This window comes from Saccopteryx bilineata, chromosome 4 (assembly GCF_036850765.1).
Source record: "Saccopteryx bilineata isolate mSacBil1 chromosome 4, mSacBil1_pri_phased_curated, whole genome shotgun sequence".
Classification (NCBI taxonomy): Eukaryota; Metazoa; Chordata; class Mammalia; order Chiroptera; family Emballonuridae; genus Saccopteryx; species Saccopteryx bilineata.
In genome coordinates, this window is record NC_089493.1 from 70,441,372 (window position 1) to 70,463,010 (window position 21,639).

The following is a 21,639-nucleotide window of genomic DNA, read 5'->3' on the forward strand; positions in this document are numbered from 1 at the left end:
TTAGAGCTCAAAATTTTATGAAGATCTGTGTATTCACTTTCATTAATCTTGACTGGCACTTGGTGGCCTTTTCACTTTGAAGAGTTGTGTCTTACTCTGGTGCAGGGAAATTTTCTTCTATTGATCTGAATATTTCCTCCCATTCATTATTTATATTCCCTTCCCCCTACTTTTCTTTTCACATTTTCCTCTTTGTCATTTTGGTATGTATTTTAGATTTTTTTCAATATTATTTTATAGTTTTTTTCATTAAATATTTTAACTTCCAAGGACTGTTTCTTGTTCTGTTTTCTTTCTTTTTTCTCTGTTTTCTTTGTTCCTATCAGCTTGTTTTTGTTTCATGGATGCTATGTTTTCTTGAATATCTTCAAGGTACTAATCAGAATTAAAAAGAAAAACCCTTTTCCCCACCTATTTATATCATTTTCTCTTTCCCTTGGACCCTTTTACTTTGTGCTATTGGTTTGTCTCAGATTTCTGGTGACCTGTAGTTGCTGGCTTGTGTTTACAGATGAAGGACTAGTTGGGTTACGGAAGTTGCAAAGGGTATTATAACTGCCGGGCCCCTCCTTTAAATAAGAGGGCCAGTGATGTAGCCAGTTTATAGAGAGGTTTTTCTTAGTCCTTTCTGGCTCCTATCACAGAATACCATAGACTTGTTGGCTTGCAAACAACATAACTTTATTTCTCACAGTTCTAGAGTCTGGGAAGTTCATGATAAAGGCATCAGCAGATGTGGTAGCTGATGAAGATCTGCTTCTTGTTTCATAGACAGCTATCTTCTTGCTGTATTCTCACATGATGTAAAGGGCAATGGAGCATCTTTTATTAGAGCACTAACACCATTCATGATGGCTTCACCCTCATGACCTAAATACTTTCCAAAGTCCCCCAGATATATTGGGGCTTAAGTTTCAGTATGTGAATTTAGGGGAGATACAAACATTCAGTCGACAGCACTGTGTTTTAGTCAAGCAGTTTGGCAAATGCCACAGCTGCCTCAGTAAGGCCTGCTTCACTAGGGCCATTAATTCTCTCCTAAGCCTGATCACCTTATCTTGGTAGCATGTTGCCTACTCTCTCTAGTGGGCAAGGGAGGAGGTGTGTGGCTCAACTGGCTCAATTATTATTTGATTATTCTGGTGATGCTCCAAAACTAAGGTGATCAGATAATTTGTCTTCCAGACTAGGATACTTCTGAGAATAAAAGGGAAAATTATTAATTATGTCAGCAAGACAATTAGACATAAACTGGACTGTTATCTTATCTACTGAATACTCTCAATCTTTGTATATATTTATTGATTGAATTTGGAAGTTTTCTGGGCTCCATTGCAAAGACCACTCTTCTAATTTTTTTTTTTCTGTATTTTTCTGAAGCTGGAAATGGGGAGAGATAGTCAGACAGACTCCCGCATGCGCCCAACCGGGATCCACCCGGCATGCCCACCAGGGGGCAACGCTCTGCCCACCAGGGGGCGATGCTCTGCCCCTCTGGGGTGTCGCTCTGTTGCGACCAGAGCCACTCTAGCACCTGGGGCAGAGGCCGAGGAGCCATCCCCAGCGCCCGGGCCATCTTTGCTCCAATGGAGCCTCGGCTGCCGGGAGGGGAAGAGAGAGACAGAGAGGAAGGAGGGGAGGGGTGGAGAAGCATATGGGCGCTTCTCCTGTGTGCCCTGGCCAGGAATTGAACCCGGGACTTCTGCACGCCAGGCCGACGCTCTACCACTGAGCCAACCGGCCAGGGCACTCTTCTAATTTTTATGGCTAGAACTGCTTCCATCTTTTTTTTTAAGCTTGATTTCATCTGATTTCTATTTTATATTCTAGACTTTCTTTAAAATTTGAGAAGTTCTACTAAACCCCACTCTTATTTCCCAGCACTGTTTTGTTTTTATTCTTAAAAAAAGATAGTTTTTGTCATTTCAGAACGAGAAAGACATACTCAATTTACTATCTTGAACTGGAAGCTCTTTTACTCTATCTTGAATATGTGCTGGCTTACTATATTATACATTGGCGTGTATTTCTTTATTCCTTTTGGAATCAGACAAAGTCAGTGACAACAGTTGTGTATGAGTGAGCTTACACTGATGAATCATAAACCCCTTAGTGAGTTCTTACCTTTTATTCCTCTCACTTCTGGAAGTAAACTACAATATCTAAGAAATTTGGGGCACTAGGTCTTCTTGCAGGATATGGGTTATTGCCCAGAGGTGCTTGCTGTCATAGCACCTGGAAGAATATCAACTCCTGCAAAGACACTCCAGGTCCAAAATAGTCAGATTAAAGTCAGAACACTGTAGGGATTTAGAGCCAAAGCATTTATTTTGTGGAGCTCAGTGAAGGGAAGGAAAATTTTATGCTAACTTTCTCCATGATAACTCATTTCAGAAAGACTGTGCTTACTGGAAGTATAGAAAGAAAAGAAAAGACTTAGTAAGAAGAATTTAGAAGCAAAAAGACCTCTTGGCTCTACCAAGACCTCAATGGAAAAGAGCAATGTGGGTACTCAGAAGGAAATCTATGCTTTCTTAACACTGAAATGACTTATTTGCCCACTTTTTGAAAGGGTTATCCTGAGCCTTAGAGAGGGTGGTTACATAGAGACAATGAGCAGGAATCAAGATTCTGGTGTTTGAAGTGAGTAAACTTAGGTACAGAGCTATAAAGTTCTACACTTGGATATGCTTCATATAAATAAGAAATTTAAAAACCGACTATCATCTAAATGTATGTGATCTGAACTAGAGCCAATTAATATATAAATGAACATATTTCATTTTTGATGTACAGCTAAAGTTAATTAGTAAATTCCTTACAGGATGCCAGTGGACCAGGGTCACCTTTGCCATGCAGAATAGAGTCCCCCACTGCACCTTTCCAATAATAATATCCACCGCTTTCCTGTCAGCAGTTTTACTATGCCTGAGTTAAGGTAGGGATGTATAAACAAATCATCTCATTTTTTAAAGCTTTTAAGTCCCCTCACTCTCCAAAGTACTGTTTTGGGCTTTGAGATTTTTGCTTTTTGTTGGGGAATAAGCACGAAAGGAGGGATGATGCTTTTATAGCAAGAGTCTAAATTGTTTCTTCCAGTGGGTGGTTGGTGGAGAGGTTGTTTTCTGGTAAGTTCTGGATTTTAAAGTTACACATGATAGGGACAAGTTCACTCAGGTGTCATGAGCTGTGGGCATCAGTCTAATGTTGTTCTCATCAGCAGTTAGGTAAGCTAGACTGGAAAATAGAAACAATCATAGGGAACTGACTTCCTTAGATGGGTAAGAAAAAAGCCATGTTAGTGGAAGTCAAACAGACACTTTTCAAATGGTAAAAACTCAACCATAACCAAAGACTGGTTGTCATCTGTCAAAAATAGTCATCAGAGGTGAACTTCATACTTGGAAGTTGAGCCACTGGGGCTACAGAGACATTTTGGATTCCTTTGGGTCTTTTGGAAAAGTGTCCGGGCATATAAGGAATGGGTGAGAAGACACGTACCTCTCTTCCTTCCCTCCTCCTCCATCTCCCTCGTCTTTCTCATCTCCTTTCTGTTTTTATCTCTTCTTATTTTTGCTTTCCCCTTGTTTTTTCTTCCTCTATCCCTAATATGTGCTTCCAAGTTACTTCCCACCCTCCAGTCTCTTTTATCTCTGTGGTTGTATGTACCTTCTCTAAATTCAGACTCTTACCCCTATCTCTATAATTTCTATCACCTGTCACTTATCTAAGTGGAGAACTGGGGGATTAAGGGACTCCCTGATGAGATGGTCAATTTTTTCACTGTGAGATTCCATCATTGGATTACTTGACTGACCTCACAACTTCCATTATCCCATCATTATTATTTTGTCAACTCTGGATCCAGTAAACATGGAGCAAGCACTGGCTACCCTTCCCACAAAAAACATGCTCTGCTGGTATTTCTGGAACACTATCTTTTCTTGCCCTCTACAAATGTTAATCTCTGCGCTACCATAATCTTTGGGCTTGTTATCCTTTTATTTTGTTACTTTATTTGCTCCTTTGTTTGCATTGGCTTTTGGGTGATGTAGGGGTGTCCCCTGGTAGTAGCCACAGATATCAGGGCACCAGAGAAGAATATATTATAGAAGGTCCTTTCTGGAAGACCCCGGTGATATGGAATGAGGCAGAGGGAGAGTACAGACTGTGTGCACTAGCTTTCGCTCCCTGAGAGCCCTTCCATAGGCCCCTAGAAGTGTGCCAAACCAGGAGCCTGTCCCTCAGGCCAAAGCTATAGACAAGAAGATAGGCCTCTTTCTCAGAAAAAAATGGGGGTGTGTTTCAGTCTGCTCCCTGTTCAGTGCCCTGAAGGTGGTAGTCTGTTAAGAACTGATTTTCTGATTTTTACAGTTATAGGGGACCCAGAACGCAAGCTCCCCTGGCATTCCTGGGTGGCAGCTGCAAAAATCAAGTCACAAGACATAAAAACATAAAAACCAGGGCACCAGACATGTGTAGAAGATCCCCTCCAGGAGATATGTTCTGGGGCATGACAGACGCTAGAATGTGAAGACAGTGCCCACTGACTGGAGTGAGGCAGAAGGGAATTGAGAGAGAGAGAGAGAGACAAGAAAAGGAAAAACAAAAAGGCAGAAAAAGAAAAGAGAAGAGAAAAAAAGGCAAAGAAAAAAAGAAAAAGAAAAAAAGCAGCAGGGGAGATGGTATCTGCTAGCTTTAGTAAGGCAGGGGAGAACAGGAGGATGGGGCCCACCAACCTTTATCCTGGACAAGATTCAGGCAGGCCCATTTTCCTCAGACCAGTGCTGTAAAATTAGCACGTGAGTCTTTTCACATAAAATCTGGGCATTTTCAAAGGACTGCTTTGAAACTGGATCCTGAGGTAGGTGGCCTGAGTGAGCCCTTTAAGAGCCAGTTCTCAGTTTACCACAATATCCCTTCTCATGGGTTTGAGCCCCGTTGGTCTTTAAAGCCAAATGTTCTCAGGGCCTGTCTCCCAGGTGCCCTATGTAGGGTTCGAACCTTTTGCTCCTCAAAGAGAAGCTCCAGTTTTGAGTTTCCTCTTGACTGTGGGTTGGCTTGGGGTTTATGTCAAGATTGTGTCTCAGCCTCTCCTACCTGCTTTAATGTGGTTTCCTTCTGGTTTGCCCAATGTTAACGGGTCACTCTGCCAGTTTCCCCCTCACCCCAGAGGAAATGTGTCCATATATAGCTGTAGAATCTGTGTATCCATGGGGGGAGATAAGCTTGTGATCTCTCATGTCACCATCTTGAGCCCGAACTCTTCATTTGCTTTCAGAAGAGGTTTTAATTTTTGGCTATTTACAACTGAGGGCAGGTCTCAGTCTCCAGAGAATGTGGAGTTCTCTTAATAGCCTGGGTTGTTTACAAGTATCACCTTTGGCTCTATGACCCTAACGTCAGTGACTTCACTGGCCACTTTAGTAAGGTTTTGCTCAGCTATGTTATATTTTATACTTTGTAGCAATAGACAAAATAATCTTTTCCCAGAGTGGTATTTGATTTCCAACAGCTCCTTCTCCTTGAGGAGCAACTTGAAGTTAAGAGAAAGGGTCTTTGTGGAGCTGAAGGGATGTAGAAATCAGAGACACATAATGTTTTGCTTTATGGCTGGCATCAGAAAGACAATGAGAAACATTTCAGCTTTTCATTTCAAGACTTTCCAATACATGTTCCAACATTTAGGTGGAAAAAAAACCAATGCCCTTCAAATTTCAAAGGAAAGAATTCTTGCAACCTTGACGACAATCAAAGTAACCTAAGTGATGTTAGTTTAATAAGTTATACATTTCTTTGGGTTGAAAATTTAATTTCATACCTGATTTTTCTTTCTCTTTAGAAGTGGAACGGGTAGTGAAAGCCAATGACCGTGAATATAATGAAAAGTTCCAGTACGCAGTGAGTAAAAAGCAAACAGCACACATATGCTGGGGTAGGTCTTACCCTAAGGGTGGTAGGCCTCATGCCTTCTAGAACTTTATGACTTCACTAAAAACTTTTTTTGTTGGCCCATTTTAATACCAAGTCATCATATGTTTCCATAAATACAGAATTTAGCAATATTTATTCACTTATTTTTATTCTGTACTAAGATTGGTTGGTATTCTTATTGGTATGGGAAGAAGATAAAATATCTTTTTCCTCAAGAATTCATGCTTAGTTCATTTTGGTGCCCATCTGGGCACTGGAATACACAGGAATAATATGAACGTGGGTTTCTGTGGTAGCACTTGTTCATAAAAGTGGTGCTAGAGGATGATGGGTGATAAATAGCTTTTGGAGGATTTTCTCTAAGCAACTCAGGCTGAATGTGGAAAAGTATATGTAGGAGAAAGTTTCCAGTTCTTGAATGATTATCTTTATTAAGTGAGTGATGAGAATGACTATTTAAAATGTGCACTTTAAGTTTGTACTTAAATACTTTTTTTAAAAATGAAGGTTTTCTTCATTTCCATAAATATTTACTGAATGTTTACTAAGTGACTAGCATTGTTCTAGAAACTTGGGGTACACTGCTGAACTCCTTTGTCAGTGATATCATAAAGATATTCTCATCTTTCTATGACTCAACCTGAGTTACTGCAGGGGGTCTTTTATGAGCTCTAAAAAAGATACTTGGTAGAATTGATTCAGTAGGTGACATGTGGTTAACAATACAACTGAGTACCAGCACATTAATGAAAAACCGTCTCAATTCAAAAGGGGTATTGGCGACTATTAAGGCATAGAAATGTCACGGGACAAACTGTGACAATGTCCATGCAGGCACTAGAGTAGAGAGAATTTTGGCCAATGGATTATTTGTAGTATTTTGTTCCCATTGTAGGCCTTTCCCATGTATGGAGATGGATGCATTGGATTAGTGTAGTTTAATACTATTAAATTTCAACAGAGGTAGCACCAACAACTCTTTGCTTTGTTGTGCTAATCACATAAACTGTGATTATAATTTAATGTTCAATGTAAGTTTCTTCACTGGGGGTCAGTATACTATCTCTATGACACATTTCTCCTTGTAAAGTAATATATTGGCACTCTGATTTTATTTGTCAATCTTGCAAGCTTGGTTAAAGTAAGTCTGTTCTTAAGAGAAGAAATCAGTCTCAGGAGGCAGATAAACATGCTTCTTAGCTTGAAAATGGGAGGGACTATAATTTTTTTATAGTGATTAATGCTACTCCATGCAACTTCTTGACATCTCAACAGTTAGCCCTCCTGGCCATCACCAGAATTGGTCCCATGCCTTTTTATCCATTCTATAGCCAATCCTTTAACATAGAGAATGACCCTTAAAAGTCTTGACCATCAAACCCTAAATCACAGGTGTTGACATGTGCATATTTTAAGACTTTGGGGAGAAACAGTAATAAGTAATCTACCATGGTGTAATTATGCATTTAAGTGCTTAGTTACAGTTACTTGTTTTCCAACATATAACAAGTATTTTTATTCTATGAGTATATCTATAAGGGAAGTATATTTTATTTGCATTTTAAGGTGGTACAATCCTCTATATTTTAAGGTGGTACAGTCCTTTATATTTATACTTAATTTATAAATATTTCAAACTTATAGAAAAGTATAGAAAATAATATTACACCTGTGTGCCTACCACCCATATTGAATAGATACTAATAATTTGCTGCCACCATTGCTTCAGATCTTTTTTTCTTCATTTTTCAGAAGCTGGAAACGGGGAGGCAGTCAGATAGACTCCCGCATGCACCCGACCGGGATCCACCCGGCATGCCCACCAGGGGGCGATGTTTTGCCCCTCTGGGGCGTTGCTCTGTTGCATCCAGAGCCATTCTAGCACCTGAGGCAGAGGCCACAGAGCCATCCCCAGCGCCCAGGCCATCCCTGCTCCAATGGAGCCTTGGCTGTGGGAGGGGAAGAGAGAGACAGAGAGGAAAGAGAGGGGGAGGGGTGGAGAAGCAGATGGGTGCTTCTCCTGTGTGCCCTGGCTGGGAATCGAACCCGGGACTCCTGCATGCCAGGCCAACGCTCTACCACTGAGCCAACCGGCCAGGGCCAGATCTTTTTTTCTTTTAAAAGTAATAACAGGCCTGACCTGTGGTGGCGCAGTGGTTAAAGCTTCGACCTGGAAATGCTGAGGTCGCCGGTTCGAAACCCTGGGTTTGCCTGGTCAAGGCACATATGGGAGTTGATGCTTCCAGCTCCTCCCCTCTTCTCTCTCTCTCTCTCCTCTCTCTCTCTCTCTCTCTCTCTCTCTTTTGTCTCTCCCTCTCCTCTCTAAAATGAAATAAATAAAAAAAATTAAAAAAAAATTTAAGGAAAAAAAACCCAACTGTTATTTCCTGCCTGACCTGTGGTGGTGCAGTGGATAAAGCGTCGACCTGGAAATGCTGAGGTTGCTGGTTTGAAACCCTGGATTTGCCTGGTCAAGGCACATATGGGAGTTGATGCTTCCAGCTCCTCCCCCTTCTCTCTCTCTCTCTCCTCTCTCTCCCTCTCTGTCTCTCTCTCTCTCCCTCTCTCTCTCCTCTCTAAAAATGAATAAATAAAATGAAATTAAATAAGAGTAATAACAGGCCTTGACAAGATAGCTCAGTTGGGTGGAGCATTGCCCCAATAGGCCAAGGTTGTGAGTTTGCTTTTGAGTCAGGACACATATATACAAGAATCAATCAATGAATACACAAATAAAAGGAACAACAGATCTATGTTTCTCTCTTTCTCTTTTCCTCCCTCTCTAAAATCAATAAATAAAAAATTTAAAAGTGATAACATGTCAATGATGCAGAGATAGCTTTCTTTTAAGCTTGCATGGTACTGAACAAAAGCACACAGATGTGTGGCTGTGGCTGTGTTTTCTGTTGGGTTTCTTAACAAGACAGTAGAACAGTATTTTGCAGCTGCAGCAGATCAAAAAAGGCAGATGAGTCTCTGACTTAATACATACCAAGGAAAGAACAAAACCCATTACAGGCTGGAAAAACCAAGAATGATAACAAGAGTTGAGAAAGGGGAGCTGCAGAGCAGAGAAGAACAGGTCTAATGACCACTGCAGTAGCTCAGAGGGGATGAACCAGGTCCTTCTAGAGTGAGCATTGGTCCCCACTAGAATTAGTTGGTGGTTTCTTGAGGAACTCTCAACAGGATCACTGATCATATAGTGAGCTGTGGGGCCTTTCTCAGCCTCAATCTATTTAGCTACAAATTTGGGATAATAAAATTACTCATTTCATTGACTTATTATAAGGATTGAAGTAGAGTAACGCACAATGACCCTATGAACCAGTCTATGAAGAATGGAGATGAGATTTGAAGCTGTAGCTATTGAATTTTAAGGTTTTTAATCCACTTCCTATATGAAATATCTTTTTAAGAGAGGCAGAATCCAGGGGCCTTTTGTTTATCTTTAATGGTTGTTACCCCAACTTGAAATGGATTTGAAAGAGACCCTAATTGATCCCAGGGAGAGTACTCATATTAATTAAAGAAGTAATTTTCCTACCAAAAGGCTAAAAAGGAAATGAGAATAAACTGAGACTTATGATTTATTATGGAAAGAGAAATGGAGAAGCCCTCCAAACATACTGGAAGGAGTGTTTTGGGATTAAGTAGACCATAGTTTTAATCCTTTCTCTTTCCTTTGTTTGCTAATTTGTGATCTTGATTTGTTTACTTCTCTGAGCATTAGTTACTTCATTTGAGGAATTTTTCTTATAGGATTATTTACTAAAGGATTCATTGAGATAATTTATATAAAATATTTGATAATAGTAAGACTAGCTAATATATTGATGCTTACTGTGTACCAGGTCCTACTAAACCTTTTATATGAATTTTTCTTTGAAACCTAACATGGCTGTGGTTAAATACTCACAATAAATTTTAGATTCTCTAGAGCACTGACTTAAGTAAGATATCAATGATAAGAATGTTGGGAAGACACTGAGAATGGCTAGAGTTGTAAACTTTTTGTAGCAGGTATCATGCCAAAAATGATCGAATCTGTGATACTGAGGCTGTAACAGCTGCTGATAAATTATGCAAATGATGCAAGAAGAGAGAGAAACAAAAGTACTCAAAACAAAAAGACTAATAATGATTGTGGTAATAGAACCCCCCCCTACTCTCTGCCCCACCAAATAAGCTATATGGAAATGATAATAATTCAATGAAATATTTATTGATTATCCATTCCATGCAAAGCATTAGATGAGTTCAAGAAATTTTTATGATGTTCTCAGTACATGCTTAACAGTAATAATAATAACAACAATAAAGTTAGTGATGGTGATAATAAGAAGAGTTTCCATGGATATAGTGCTTATCATATGAAAGGGATGGTTGTAAGCAGTCTGCTATATTAAACTTATTTAATCTCACGACTCCATGAAGAGAGAACTTGTATCTGCTCACGTTAATGTATGGAAACACAGAGGCACAGAGATCTCTCTTAAGTGGCTTGCTCAAGATCACACAGCTAGATAATGGCTCCCATTCTTACAGCTGTGAGTCCAGCTTTGTCCCAGGTGCTTTGCACATATTGCTAATCCTCTACAAAACTGAGAGATGGAATGGGACTTCATTTAGTAACGGATGTCACAGAGCTAAGAGGTGGCAAAACTGGAATTTAATTCATATTGACCAGATTCCAAAGTCCCCCCCCCCCCATGATACCATGCTGTCCTTTGGACCAATTCTGAAATATAAAGAAACAACCACGACAAAAACAAACAGTCTCCTAAATCTCTGTTCCTTTCCTCACATACCTACTGGTAAAGTTTTTAAGTTCTGGAGACAAAGGCAGATAAAAGTGAGATATAATTTTACAAATGTAAGGCTAAGAATGGTTTGAAATCTTACTTTTAGCACTTGTAAATGAGAACTTGGGAGAAAAGAAATTTATACAAAGCTCAGATAAATGATGTGATTTCCATAAGCACTAACCCTAGCCAAGCAATCTTTTCTCTCTGAAGGCTGAAGGAAGGCATATTTCAGTACCCAGAAAACCTTAATTTGTCAACAAAGCCTAAAGCTTCAAGGTACGTTATAGGACATAACACAGGTCTACAAAACAATCAAAAGTGCTTTCAATAAATAAGGGATATAGGACATAAACAAAAAACAAGGTTAGTGATTCCAAGTGAAATTAATTGGTGAATTAGACATGATATTTGTGAAAACTAGAAGGTGGGAAACATAAAACTACAAGAGGGATTTCAGACTGCCAAGACGTGTAAAACAAAGTGGGATTGGAGAGTGGAGGGAGAGCAAGCCAAGTGCTGGAATTATTATCCTCATTATAAAGGAGTTCAAAGTTTTCTTGGTTAATAGTAAGAATAAATAATGGAACTAATGAAAACCGTATTGTATTAAAATATGTTAATGTTAAAAAATGTTAGAAAAATTGTGAGAGTAGGCCAAGCAGCCAGACTCATTATCCTTATTAGAAGGAGTTCAAAGTGAATGGTAGTAGCGAAAACAGTTGCAGTTGTATTAAAATGTGATGTAAAAAAGAGTCAGAAAAAATATTAGATTAATTATAGCTGTTTTCTGACTTTATTTAAAAAAAATGGTGCTAGAAATCTTTGGTTTCCACTGTTTCTTGTTCTCTCTCTTTCTCACATAGGCACAGGCCCACTCGATCCTCATTCAAATTCTTAACAGAATTTGTGAAGGGAGATAAACTCATTTGAGGTGTGAGAATGTTATCCAGCCTCAAATTCAGAAACTTCAGTGTAGCTAAACACTTAATAACTTTTATCTGAGTGTATTTCATGCACAGAGGTGGATGGGAAGTTTCTAAAGATTCTCCTAACCCCCTGCAGTTAATTATTGATCCTGCTCAGTAAGCACACAGGCTTATATAAGTTGATGAAATTTAACCAAATAGCTTTGCATGCTTATAAAGAAAGCCTTCTATCCAAAAATTAAGATTCTAACACCTTAATTTATTGCTAGCATCTTAGAATGTCTTGTTGGTGTTGTGGTTATTGGATGGAATGTATAACTGCTGTTATGATTTTTGTAATTGGTAGCACAATGATCCTGTGGGTTTTTCAAAGAGTGTTCATTCTATGAGACAATATGGCTGACTTTCAGCAGACAGTGAGCAGACAGTGATACAGTGATGTCACCATGACTCCCTTCAACATGGACTAATTCTGTTTCCTTCCCATTTATTTAAATGGGACTTTGTGTGTTTCATCAATCACTTTTCTTTTTCTCTTCACTCATAATAAGTGGTTAAGAGCAGAGTAGGAAGAAAAAAAGAAAAAAAGTGTGGGGTAGAAAAATATGATCCACCCTGGCCAGTTGGCTCAGTGGTAGAGCGTTGGCCCAGCGTGTGGATATCCCAGGTTCGATTCCTGGTCTCAGGGCACACAGGAGAGGCAACCATCTGCTTCTCCGTCCCTCTTCCTCCCCTTCTCTCTCTCCCTCCCCCTCCTACAGCCATGGCTCAATTGGTTTGAATGAGTTGGCCTGGGCATGGAGGATGGCTCTATGGCCTCCAGCTCAGGTGCTAAAAAAAATGGCTTGGATGCTGAGCAAGAGAGCAACAGTCCCAGAGGGACAGAGCATCACCCCATAGTGGGCTTGCCAAGCAGATCCCAGTTGGAGCATATGGGGGATCTCTCTGCCTCCCCTCCTTTCTCTGCTAAAAAAAAAAAAAAGAAAAATATGATCTACCATCATTCTAGGTATGTGAGCTTGGACTAGACCTTTTTAGGCCCACATTATAAAAATGTGTTTCTCTAAGGCCAGAGTGGCATAACAGTAAAACTACATGTTCCTGCATGTATGCATGGGTGAATTTAATGATTGATTGTCTTTTTTGTAGAACTAAAAATGATTTTAAAAATCTGAGATAGTCACATGAGCCTACATTATGCCTAACAATGTGTTTATTGACTTACTTTCCAACGTGGTTTCGAGGTAATGTACAAAAAACCCCATAAAGCTCAAGGGTTATACATAAGGAAACTACGAAGGGCAAGGTATTTTTAGGTGGGCCCTAAAGTGCATGTGTGGGACTAAAAAAAATATTAATGCTTTTCCTCCTACTTCCTAAATTCTTCTGGCTGGGCCAATAACCAAATTAAGAAAGACAGATTAATACATGCACATGGGGAATCCATATAGACGTGATCATTCCATGAAAATTCCAAAGACAGTGAGGCAACATTGGCTATATATAGGACATTTTGGACAAAGGAGAAAAGAAGGGTAATGAGGTATTAAATTTCAGAAGTGATGGGCAATTTACAGGTAGTTGAGAAAGAGTTCAACACATGTGGAGGGGGAAGTCCTTGCTAGGCGACTCAGAAACAATGGGACACGGGGGTATCGAGCTAAATAGGCATCTGTCGGAAGCCCTTGTTTACCATATTTAACTCATATTATACTGAAGCGGCATCTTAAAATCTCCTTCCTGAAGCAGGTTTATCTGTCTGAATCTCTGGCATAATAGAGGGGGGAGGGTCAAAGGTTCTTTCTGAGTCTTCTGTTTCTTAACAAACACTGAAAATCAATATCCCTAAAAGCAGTTGCAGGGTGACAGAAGTTTGGTCCCATCACATGTTAGGATACCTTACCTGTTTAGACTGGCAATGTGTTGAGAGTTACCGGGGTTATTAAGAGAGAGGGTACAAATTCTGCTCTCCACTTCAAGGAGCATGTATAATCTACTCAAGAAGAGATGACCAGCACCTAAGAAGGAATTTGACAATAGGTAATAAAAAGGCAATGCTAAATTCTCATTGTGTGATGTGGCAGTACATGGTAGGGGAAGGAGGGCTCAAGGCGAGTGAAAGTGTTTGAGGAAGTGTTGTAGAGGAAATGGGCAATGATTCCAGCCTTGTTTATTTATTTGCACCGCTAAAGTTAGGGAAGAAAGAGCAAAGTCCTGTAGTCTAGGACATAATGAGTGGCAAGGTGTGTGTCATGAGAAACGATGGCTCAGGTAGGTGAGTCAACTTTTATTTTTTTTTTATTTTTATTTTTTATTTTTTTCCACTTTTCTGAAGCTGGAAACAGGGAGAGACAGTCAGACAGGCTCCCGCATGCGCCCGACCGGGATCCACCCGGCACGCCCACCAGGGGCGACGCTCTGCCCACCAGGGGGCGATGCTCTGCCCATCCTGGGTGTCGCCATGTTGCGACCAGAGCCACTCTAGCGCCTGAGGCAGAGGCCACAGAGCCATCCCCAGCGCCCGGGCCATCTTTGCTCCAATGGAGCCTTGGCTGCGGGAGGGGAAGAGAGAGACAGAGAGGAAAGCGCGGCGGAGGGGTGGAGAAGCAAATGGGCGCTTCTCCTGTGTGCCCTGGCCGGGAATCGAACCCGGGTCCTCCGCACGCTAGGCCGACGCTCTACCGCTGAGCCAACCGGCCAGGGCAACTTTTATTTTAAACAGAGTTTTAATATACAGTAATAAATTTTCGGGAGTTGGGGAGTCACAAAGTGAAAAAGGATTTTTATTGCCCTCCAGATTAAATAGATGAGATGTTCAAATAGAAATGCCCAGGTAAATATGGAATGCAATTTGAAAGAAGGTAGATCTGTAGATTAGGGAGATGGGTCGGAAGGAAGTACTTAAGACTGGGAGAAAAATGGAATTTGTTAAGGAGTGATGACCAAAATGTGGGGTGTTGAGGTGGAAACTCTCAGTTAGATACAGGGAGGGAGGGAGCCCAAGGAATGAGCAGAGAGCACCAAGGGCTGAGAACAGAGAGGACAGTGAGAAGAAAGCTGGGGGAGGAGCCTGCTGGGAAACACGGGCTGGGTAACCCTGTATCAGGTGCTTGGTGCCCATGAGGTTAAGAACTAAGGGAGCCTGTCTTGTGCTGGCGCAGTGGATAAAGCATCAGCCTGGAACGCTGAGGTCACTGGTTCAAAACCCTGGACTTGCCTGGTCAAGGCACATATGGGAGTTGATGCTTCCTGCTCCCCCCCCCCCCCCCCCCCGCCGTTTGTCTCATCTCTTTCTCTTTCCTTTCTCTAAAATGAATAAATAAAATCTCTTAAAAAAAAGAACTAAGAGAAAATATCTTTAAATCAGAAGGAAGCAATGGGAAAACTTCAAAAGAAAGCAGTTTTCAATTTTTCTTAAAAAGTTGGGATTTGGAAGTCAGAGAGCAGGAATAAAATGCAAGGAAGAAAAGAATAGGGTATAGCACACTCAAGAATTTGTAATAAAAAGAAGAGAAATAGTATAAAAGCTTTCAGGCCCGCTGGAGTGAAACATTTTTGAGTCACCCTTTTCACATATTTTGCCTATCTTAGTACATAAAGTCCATGGGAAGGTAAAAGTAAATATTTTCTTTGGGAGACTCTTGGGAGAGCAACGTGCTGGGGCACATCCCAGTCCTGCTTTAATCCCTGGTCTGAGGGAAAAGCTGAGTTTCTCTTTCTTTCCCTTCTCCTCAGCAGCATAGCGGCACTGCCCACGTGCTGTGACCCTCACTAATAGGCCTGATAACCGAAGAAATTTAAGGCATCAACTGAAGAGTATAGTTGGTGATGAGCACTGTGACTAGTTGGAATTAGTTGTGGAAAGTGCCAGTAACTTGCATTTGTTAAGGGTTTCTGGTTGTTGGTTGTTACTGTTGTGTGTGTATGTATGTGTGTGTGGGGAATTACCATAGTAACAGTGGCTTTTTAGCAAACATTGGAAATGCCTTCTGTTTTGTGTGCTGTTAATATCTGTGTAAATTATTCTACGTTCTATATGACAGGTGTTTTTATTTTTCCTTTATAAATAATTTACTTGTAAGAGAAAAGATAACTTTTGGATATCTCTCAAACTCATTTTCATTCTGTATTTGGGGGTTTAAAAGTATAAATATTTTATCTTTTTGACAGCTAATTTATTTAAAGAGTGCTATTCTTTGGCTAAGTAGTTGGCTGATTTCTTGCTTCCTTAATTTGTTTGATCTGTTTTTATCTTTTGCTTTAGTTTCTGAATTCCTATTCCTAAGTGTTCTAAAATGGCACGATAAAGTAGTTTAAAAATCCTATATTTTATCCTCCCTAAATTGTTTTCTCATTCACAGCATTAATGTACTTCACAAATCCTTCTGTTGTGGGAATTTATAAAAATAATTCTTGGCTCTCAAAGAAGGTTCCATCCATCTAAAACTTGTTTTATAAGATTCTAATTTTAATTCATGAATTTCATATTTGGACTATTTCTGTATGGTCCAATAACTAGTTCGACAAAGGACCTAATTTGCTATTTTCAGTAATTTTTCAACTTACTTATCTCAATTTTTACAACTGGTATTATGTCACTAGCATAATTCCTTTACTCTCCAGTTGGCCTTTAACACAAAATTTTAGCTGTATAAACTTGGCAATTTTTAGGGAGGTATGGTAAGCAAAATGTATCATCTTATCATGAAATTTGAATTAATGAAATTGGAGTTAGCATGCCCAGCTGCCAATTCCCTTTATCCATAATGTTTCTTTACACAGAATACCTGAGAACTAAATTTTTCTCAATGTAAATTGCTTTTTAAAAATCTATTTTCAGTTTTTGACTTTAGTGACATCTTGGCAGTTAAACTTGCTGGTTATCAGTAACCGCACTTAGGACTGGAGTCTGACCTCAATGACAGTCAGTGATGACTGATGACTGCTACATAATTAAGATGGCCTTCTTGCTGTTTAGCTGTTACAGACTTAGATTGTTAGGGCAACTTTAGAATGTCTCATCTTTTATAGGTTCTCAGTAGGTACTATTTATCACATAACTAACTTTTGGGGCACTGAAACATACTGGAACTGATAATTATTTTGGCTTTATACACGTTAAAGTCAAACCTATCTAAAATATATAGGTACCATGTCTGAAACTTCTGTACTTCCCCAAGCAGGCCAAAGTGAGGTGGGAGGGAAAACCTTTGAATAAGAGGTGGGGTAAGGGATTAAGGCAAGAACATTCTGTATATAGACATTAGCCTTTCCTGAATATTTTAACTGGTGAGTATAAAGTAGAAAATAAGTATAGTTATACATTTGTTCTACAAATTGTTAACCCTTAAAAATACAGTGGTACCTTGAGATACGAATTTAATTCGTTCTGTAACGGAGCTCGTAAGTCAGTCAACTCTATCAAACTGCAGATACTGGACCCGTGCACCAACGTGCCAACTAGTGGCAGCTTCCCGAATCACGGCTCGTATCTCGGAATTTCGCTTGGATCTCAAACAAAAATACAGACTGAGTCGCAGCTCATATCTTAAAAAATTTGTATGTTGGTCTGTTCGTATCTCAAGGTACCTCTGTATAATTGCTGCTACAAATAGAATGCCATTACACATAAGGAAAATTGGTGCTACTTTAAAAAATGAGATCTTGTGCCATAAATGATGCTGAACTAAATAAAAACATTAGTTTAAATTAATGTTGCCAAAGGAATGAGTAATTTAACCAATGACATTTCATTCTAAATTATGCAGTGTGATCAAGCAGGATCATTCACCCAGAATTTTTATATACAGAGGTTATGTATTCTATGTATTTTTTTTAAAGAAAACATTTAAAAGTGTCATAGATTGACACTTTATATCAATCTTCAATGGACTAAAACTTCTATTCTCAGTAATCTCTGAAGTTTCTTTAAATTACATACTGATCACAGCAGAGAAAGTAGATTGTTTTTGTACGTAGGACCAAGTCCCCCTGAAATGGGGTGGGTATTTTGTACATGACATTCTTAGAGTTAATAATGCATGAACTTATTTTACAAACTCTTAGATTTTGTATTTGACCTGTAAAATATGTACAGTATCAAAGTCAGCCATCTCTGAAAAGTGAGCCTCTGAATATTGTTGTGTAACTTTCTTTGATCAGAAACGTTTGGACAAAAAGTACTACCACTTGAGTCATAATTTTCTTCAGTGCCATTTAGCAAACCAATGGTTTTTAGTCCATGCAACTAGCAAAAATTTTTATAATACAACAGAATATTTATAGTTGTCAGACTTTAAACTTCGAATGAGGGGCTCTTCACTATTTTTCTGGAATCCAGTCTAGCAAAATTTGAGGAAGGTTTCTAAGGATTTATTTCTGTTCAGAGAAAAATCCTACATTTTTAGGCTTAACAGTTGAACTATTACCGATAACAAGAAAGCATCTATTATATTAACCTTTCAAAGATCAGAGAATGTTGGGATTGTCATTTGTACTTTCTGTTGTGTAGTAGGGTAGAATTGGACAGCTAACACTTTCAGTCCCATGTGCCTCCTAAATAAAATAATAAGTTTGTAAGTTAACTTGCAGACAGAAAGTAGCAACTATCCCATATGTTGTTTGGTTTTTAATTTATTTTTAAAGGTGTAAAAATTTCCAACCAGATGTATAAAGTTTTCTGGGTTTGATCACAGTTGTATAAAGCAACAAAATTGAAGGGGGGGGTGATTGTTGTATACACTTTGAATTGCATTGCATGGTCTCATTTGAGATAATTGGTGTAAGAATCTTGACTTTTTTATATTTGAAAGATCAAATGAAAATGCAAATTAAAAAAGAGAGAGAGAGAGATAGTTAAAATGTCCAAAACTTCTCAAGTATTTTTTATTTACCTGTTTCAGGCTTGTGACAATTTCAACATCCTCATGAATTAATTTCACTTCATCTGCTCTGTAAAGTATATACATTTCAAGGAAATCCACACAGACTTGGTTTATTTATTTATTTTCCTTGTACTTTCCTCACTGCAATGATGGGAAACTGAAAAGTTTACAAACAATATACAATTGGAATTAGAAGAGTTAATAAGCTAATTCTGGTGTTAGAATTTTGGAGCTGTGTTATAGTTACCCCCGAAGAAATAAATTTAAATTAAGACTGAGAATAAAATGATAAAGCAGGAAGAAAAGTAACTTCCTGTGTGAAGGGAGAACTACAAATGCAGTTTTCTTTGTTGGCAAATGGGTTATGAGAGAAATCCATAAATCAACCATGGGGATAAAATTAGGCAAGTTCAGTAACAGTTGAGAAGTTAACAGAAAAACCACCAACCCTAACGGTCTCAAAGTGGTTTTTAATCTTTTGGTAATTTTCTTTACTGGACCAAATAATTTTGTTCTGTGAATCATATTATTAAAAGATAGTAACTATCACATTTTACATTTTGTAGTCAAAAGATGAATCAAATCATTTGTGTTAAAAATGTAGTCTCAAATTCATGTGCTCCTATTACAAAACCAGTGCTCAGATTACTGTTGTAGTTTATATCAGATTACTGTTGAAGTTTATATTTTACATGCAGTTTCGTACAAATTAAGCTATTTAGGCATTAAGTTTAAACTGGAAGAAACTTTAAAAATGATTCTAGGTGTTGATTAGGGGTCACATATATAAATGTACAGGTAGGTAAGGTTGTAGTTGTAAGAGTGTACACATCTTTCTAAGAAAGTTCTGACTTGAACAGTGAAAAACTATTTGAAAAATTAAGCAAAGGACAACCATCAGAGTCTTATGTCTAGATCAGCGATCTAAATCTCTAGCTGCTGATACCCTTGTCTTGACATCTCTAGTTTCATGCCTGCTCCTTGCTTGTTAAGCTTGCTGTGAATCAAGGTTACACCATTATAGCTGGGCTGTCCAGGTGAAATCCAGGCATGTATCAGACGGTGACATTGTTCTGTACCAATAGTCCAAAAGTGCTGGGAAGAAGAGTTGTTTTATATAAAACCTGACTGACTTCTCTGATACTTTTAAGTTAGCTTACGTTCATGAAAGAATCTCCGTGTGCATTTCCCCTTTAAAGCTTTCCTATCCACTTCTCTCTATAGGATTCTTACCGACTACCTATCCAGTCTGTTAATATTCCACTAGAGGAGGGGAGCTCACTGCCTCCCCAGAGGACCTTTTCTGTCTTTGGATAGTTTTGTTGTAAACAGTTTTCCATCAATTGTGCCACATTGATCTTCTTCTCTTGCTTTATTATGTGTTAGTTTAGCATTTCTTCTGAGGTCAGAGCAAAGCCAACATGTCTCCTCTGTTACGTGACAATATTTTTGATAATTTATGTTTAAAATATAAAATTTGGCTTTACTGAGTCATCTCCAGGAGACTCACTTGCAACTCTCTTTTCAAAAGCTTCAGCTTTTCTATGACCTCTAAAAGCGAGTTGCTCCAAAGTCAACCACAGCATTTTGAAAGTTATTTGACCAGCTTGAAATAGAAGAATTATGAATGAAGTCTAAGATGGCAGAAGCTTTTTGATGATTTTTGACTCCTACTAATCTCACACTAAATCTCATTTTCATCATTAGTGACAGGAGTGTATTACATTGGTCTCTGTACCTTACTTGTCATAGAAGTTGGCACACAACAGGCAGTTACTCTGTCATTAAATTATCCCTTTCATTGTTGTGACACATGTTGACTTAATGAACGGGACTTCTGCATCTTCATTGATATCTGACCCAATGGGCCAATTGAATCAGAATCTCTGGGGGTGGAGTCTAGGTGTTGGTATTTTTTTTTCTTTTTTCTTTTCTTTTTTTTTTTTTTTTTGGTGCCGTGACTCGGATCGTTGGTATTTTTTTTTAAAGCTCACCAGCTGATTCTACTGAGCAATCAGGATTAAGAATCATTGATGTAAGTTATTAATAAAAATATTGAGTACAACATAGTCGAAGACAGGGCCATCACTAGATACTTCCTTACAGGTTACCACTGGGCCATTAATTATTATGTCTTATTGATTTAACTACTGTACTTCTGAATTTCTATAATTCTTTGCTGCCAACCCATTTTTTTTGTTTAACTCTGTTATATTATTATTCTCTATCCTAAAAGCAGAATTCTTTAAGAATTAATGACAGAGCTGGTTTAGACTACTTCTGTATGGAAGCAGAAGAATAGAGTGGATAATTGAACTTTGAAGATCCCTTTCCAAGTCATGTTTCTGTAATTTTTGCAAACCACTTAGTCCCATGTTGCGATATTTTAAACACTCTTGTAGACCAAATGCCACAAAAAATGCCATTGTTCTAAGCGGGACATTTTTTTTTGGTTAGAAACACAAATAGGCTGAGCTTTTTTATGTTTTGCAGTGAAAGCATTATTCAGACATTTCTAGGTGAGAAATTAAGCTAAAGGAATGAGTTTTTTCTTCTCCTTTGCTCTTTGATAAAGTTAATAAACTGCATAAGATATTGTGTTATAAAATGTGGAAAATCTATATTTATGCTAATGCCTATCTTTCTTTGGCAAAACACTTCTCTAGGTATGTACTAGAAATTACTGGTATGTGTTGTGAATTATTAACAATTATAGTAAGTCATTTTTTAATACATAAAATTGCTTTTTTGCTATGTATTATTTTGTATTTTTTCCAACTGGGTTTATCAGCCTTGTATTGAGTAATTAGTGTTTATCACTTTATTAAAGGCTTTAGAGACTTAAAAAAGCATAAAGTTGGGTCTTTACCCCTCAGAAATTTGCTATTCCCTTGGGATTTTGAGGTTATTTTATATGCATAAATAATTGTATAAGAACTTATAATATTAAGTATGAAAATGAGTGGTGTTAAACTGATAACATTTTCACTATATTTGGATAAGGAGGGCAGTTTTCTAAGAAGAGAGGAATTTTTTTTCTTAAATTTGTTCAATTGGTAATAAATATCTTTTAAAGATATGAAAGAA

General features: G+C 38.5%; 1 protein-coding gene across 1 annotated transcript in view; it reads left to right on the top strand.

Annotated features, from left to right (window-relative positions):
• The window catches only part of ATP8B4 (ATPase phospholipid transporting 8B4 (putative)), a 277,874-nt gene that overhangs the window by 48,176 nt on the left and 208,059 nt on the right, over window positions 1-21,639 (top strand). Inside the window, exon 3 of the mRNA XM_066276448.1 lies at window positions 5,843-5,901. Within this exon, the coding sequence (XP_066132545.1) occupies window positions 5,843-5,901 (59 nt within the window). The remainder of the gene's footprint in view (window positions 1-5,842; window positions 5,902-21,639) is intronic.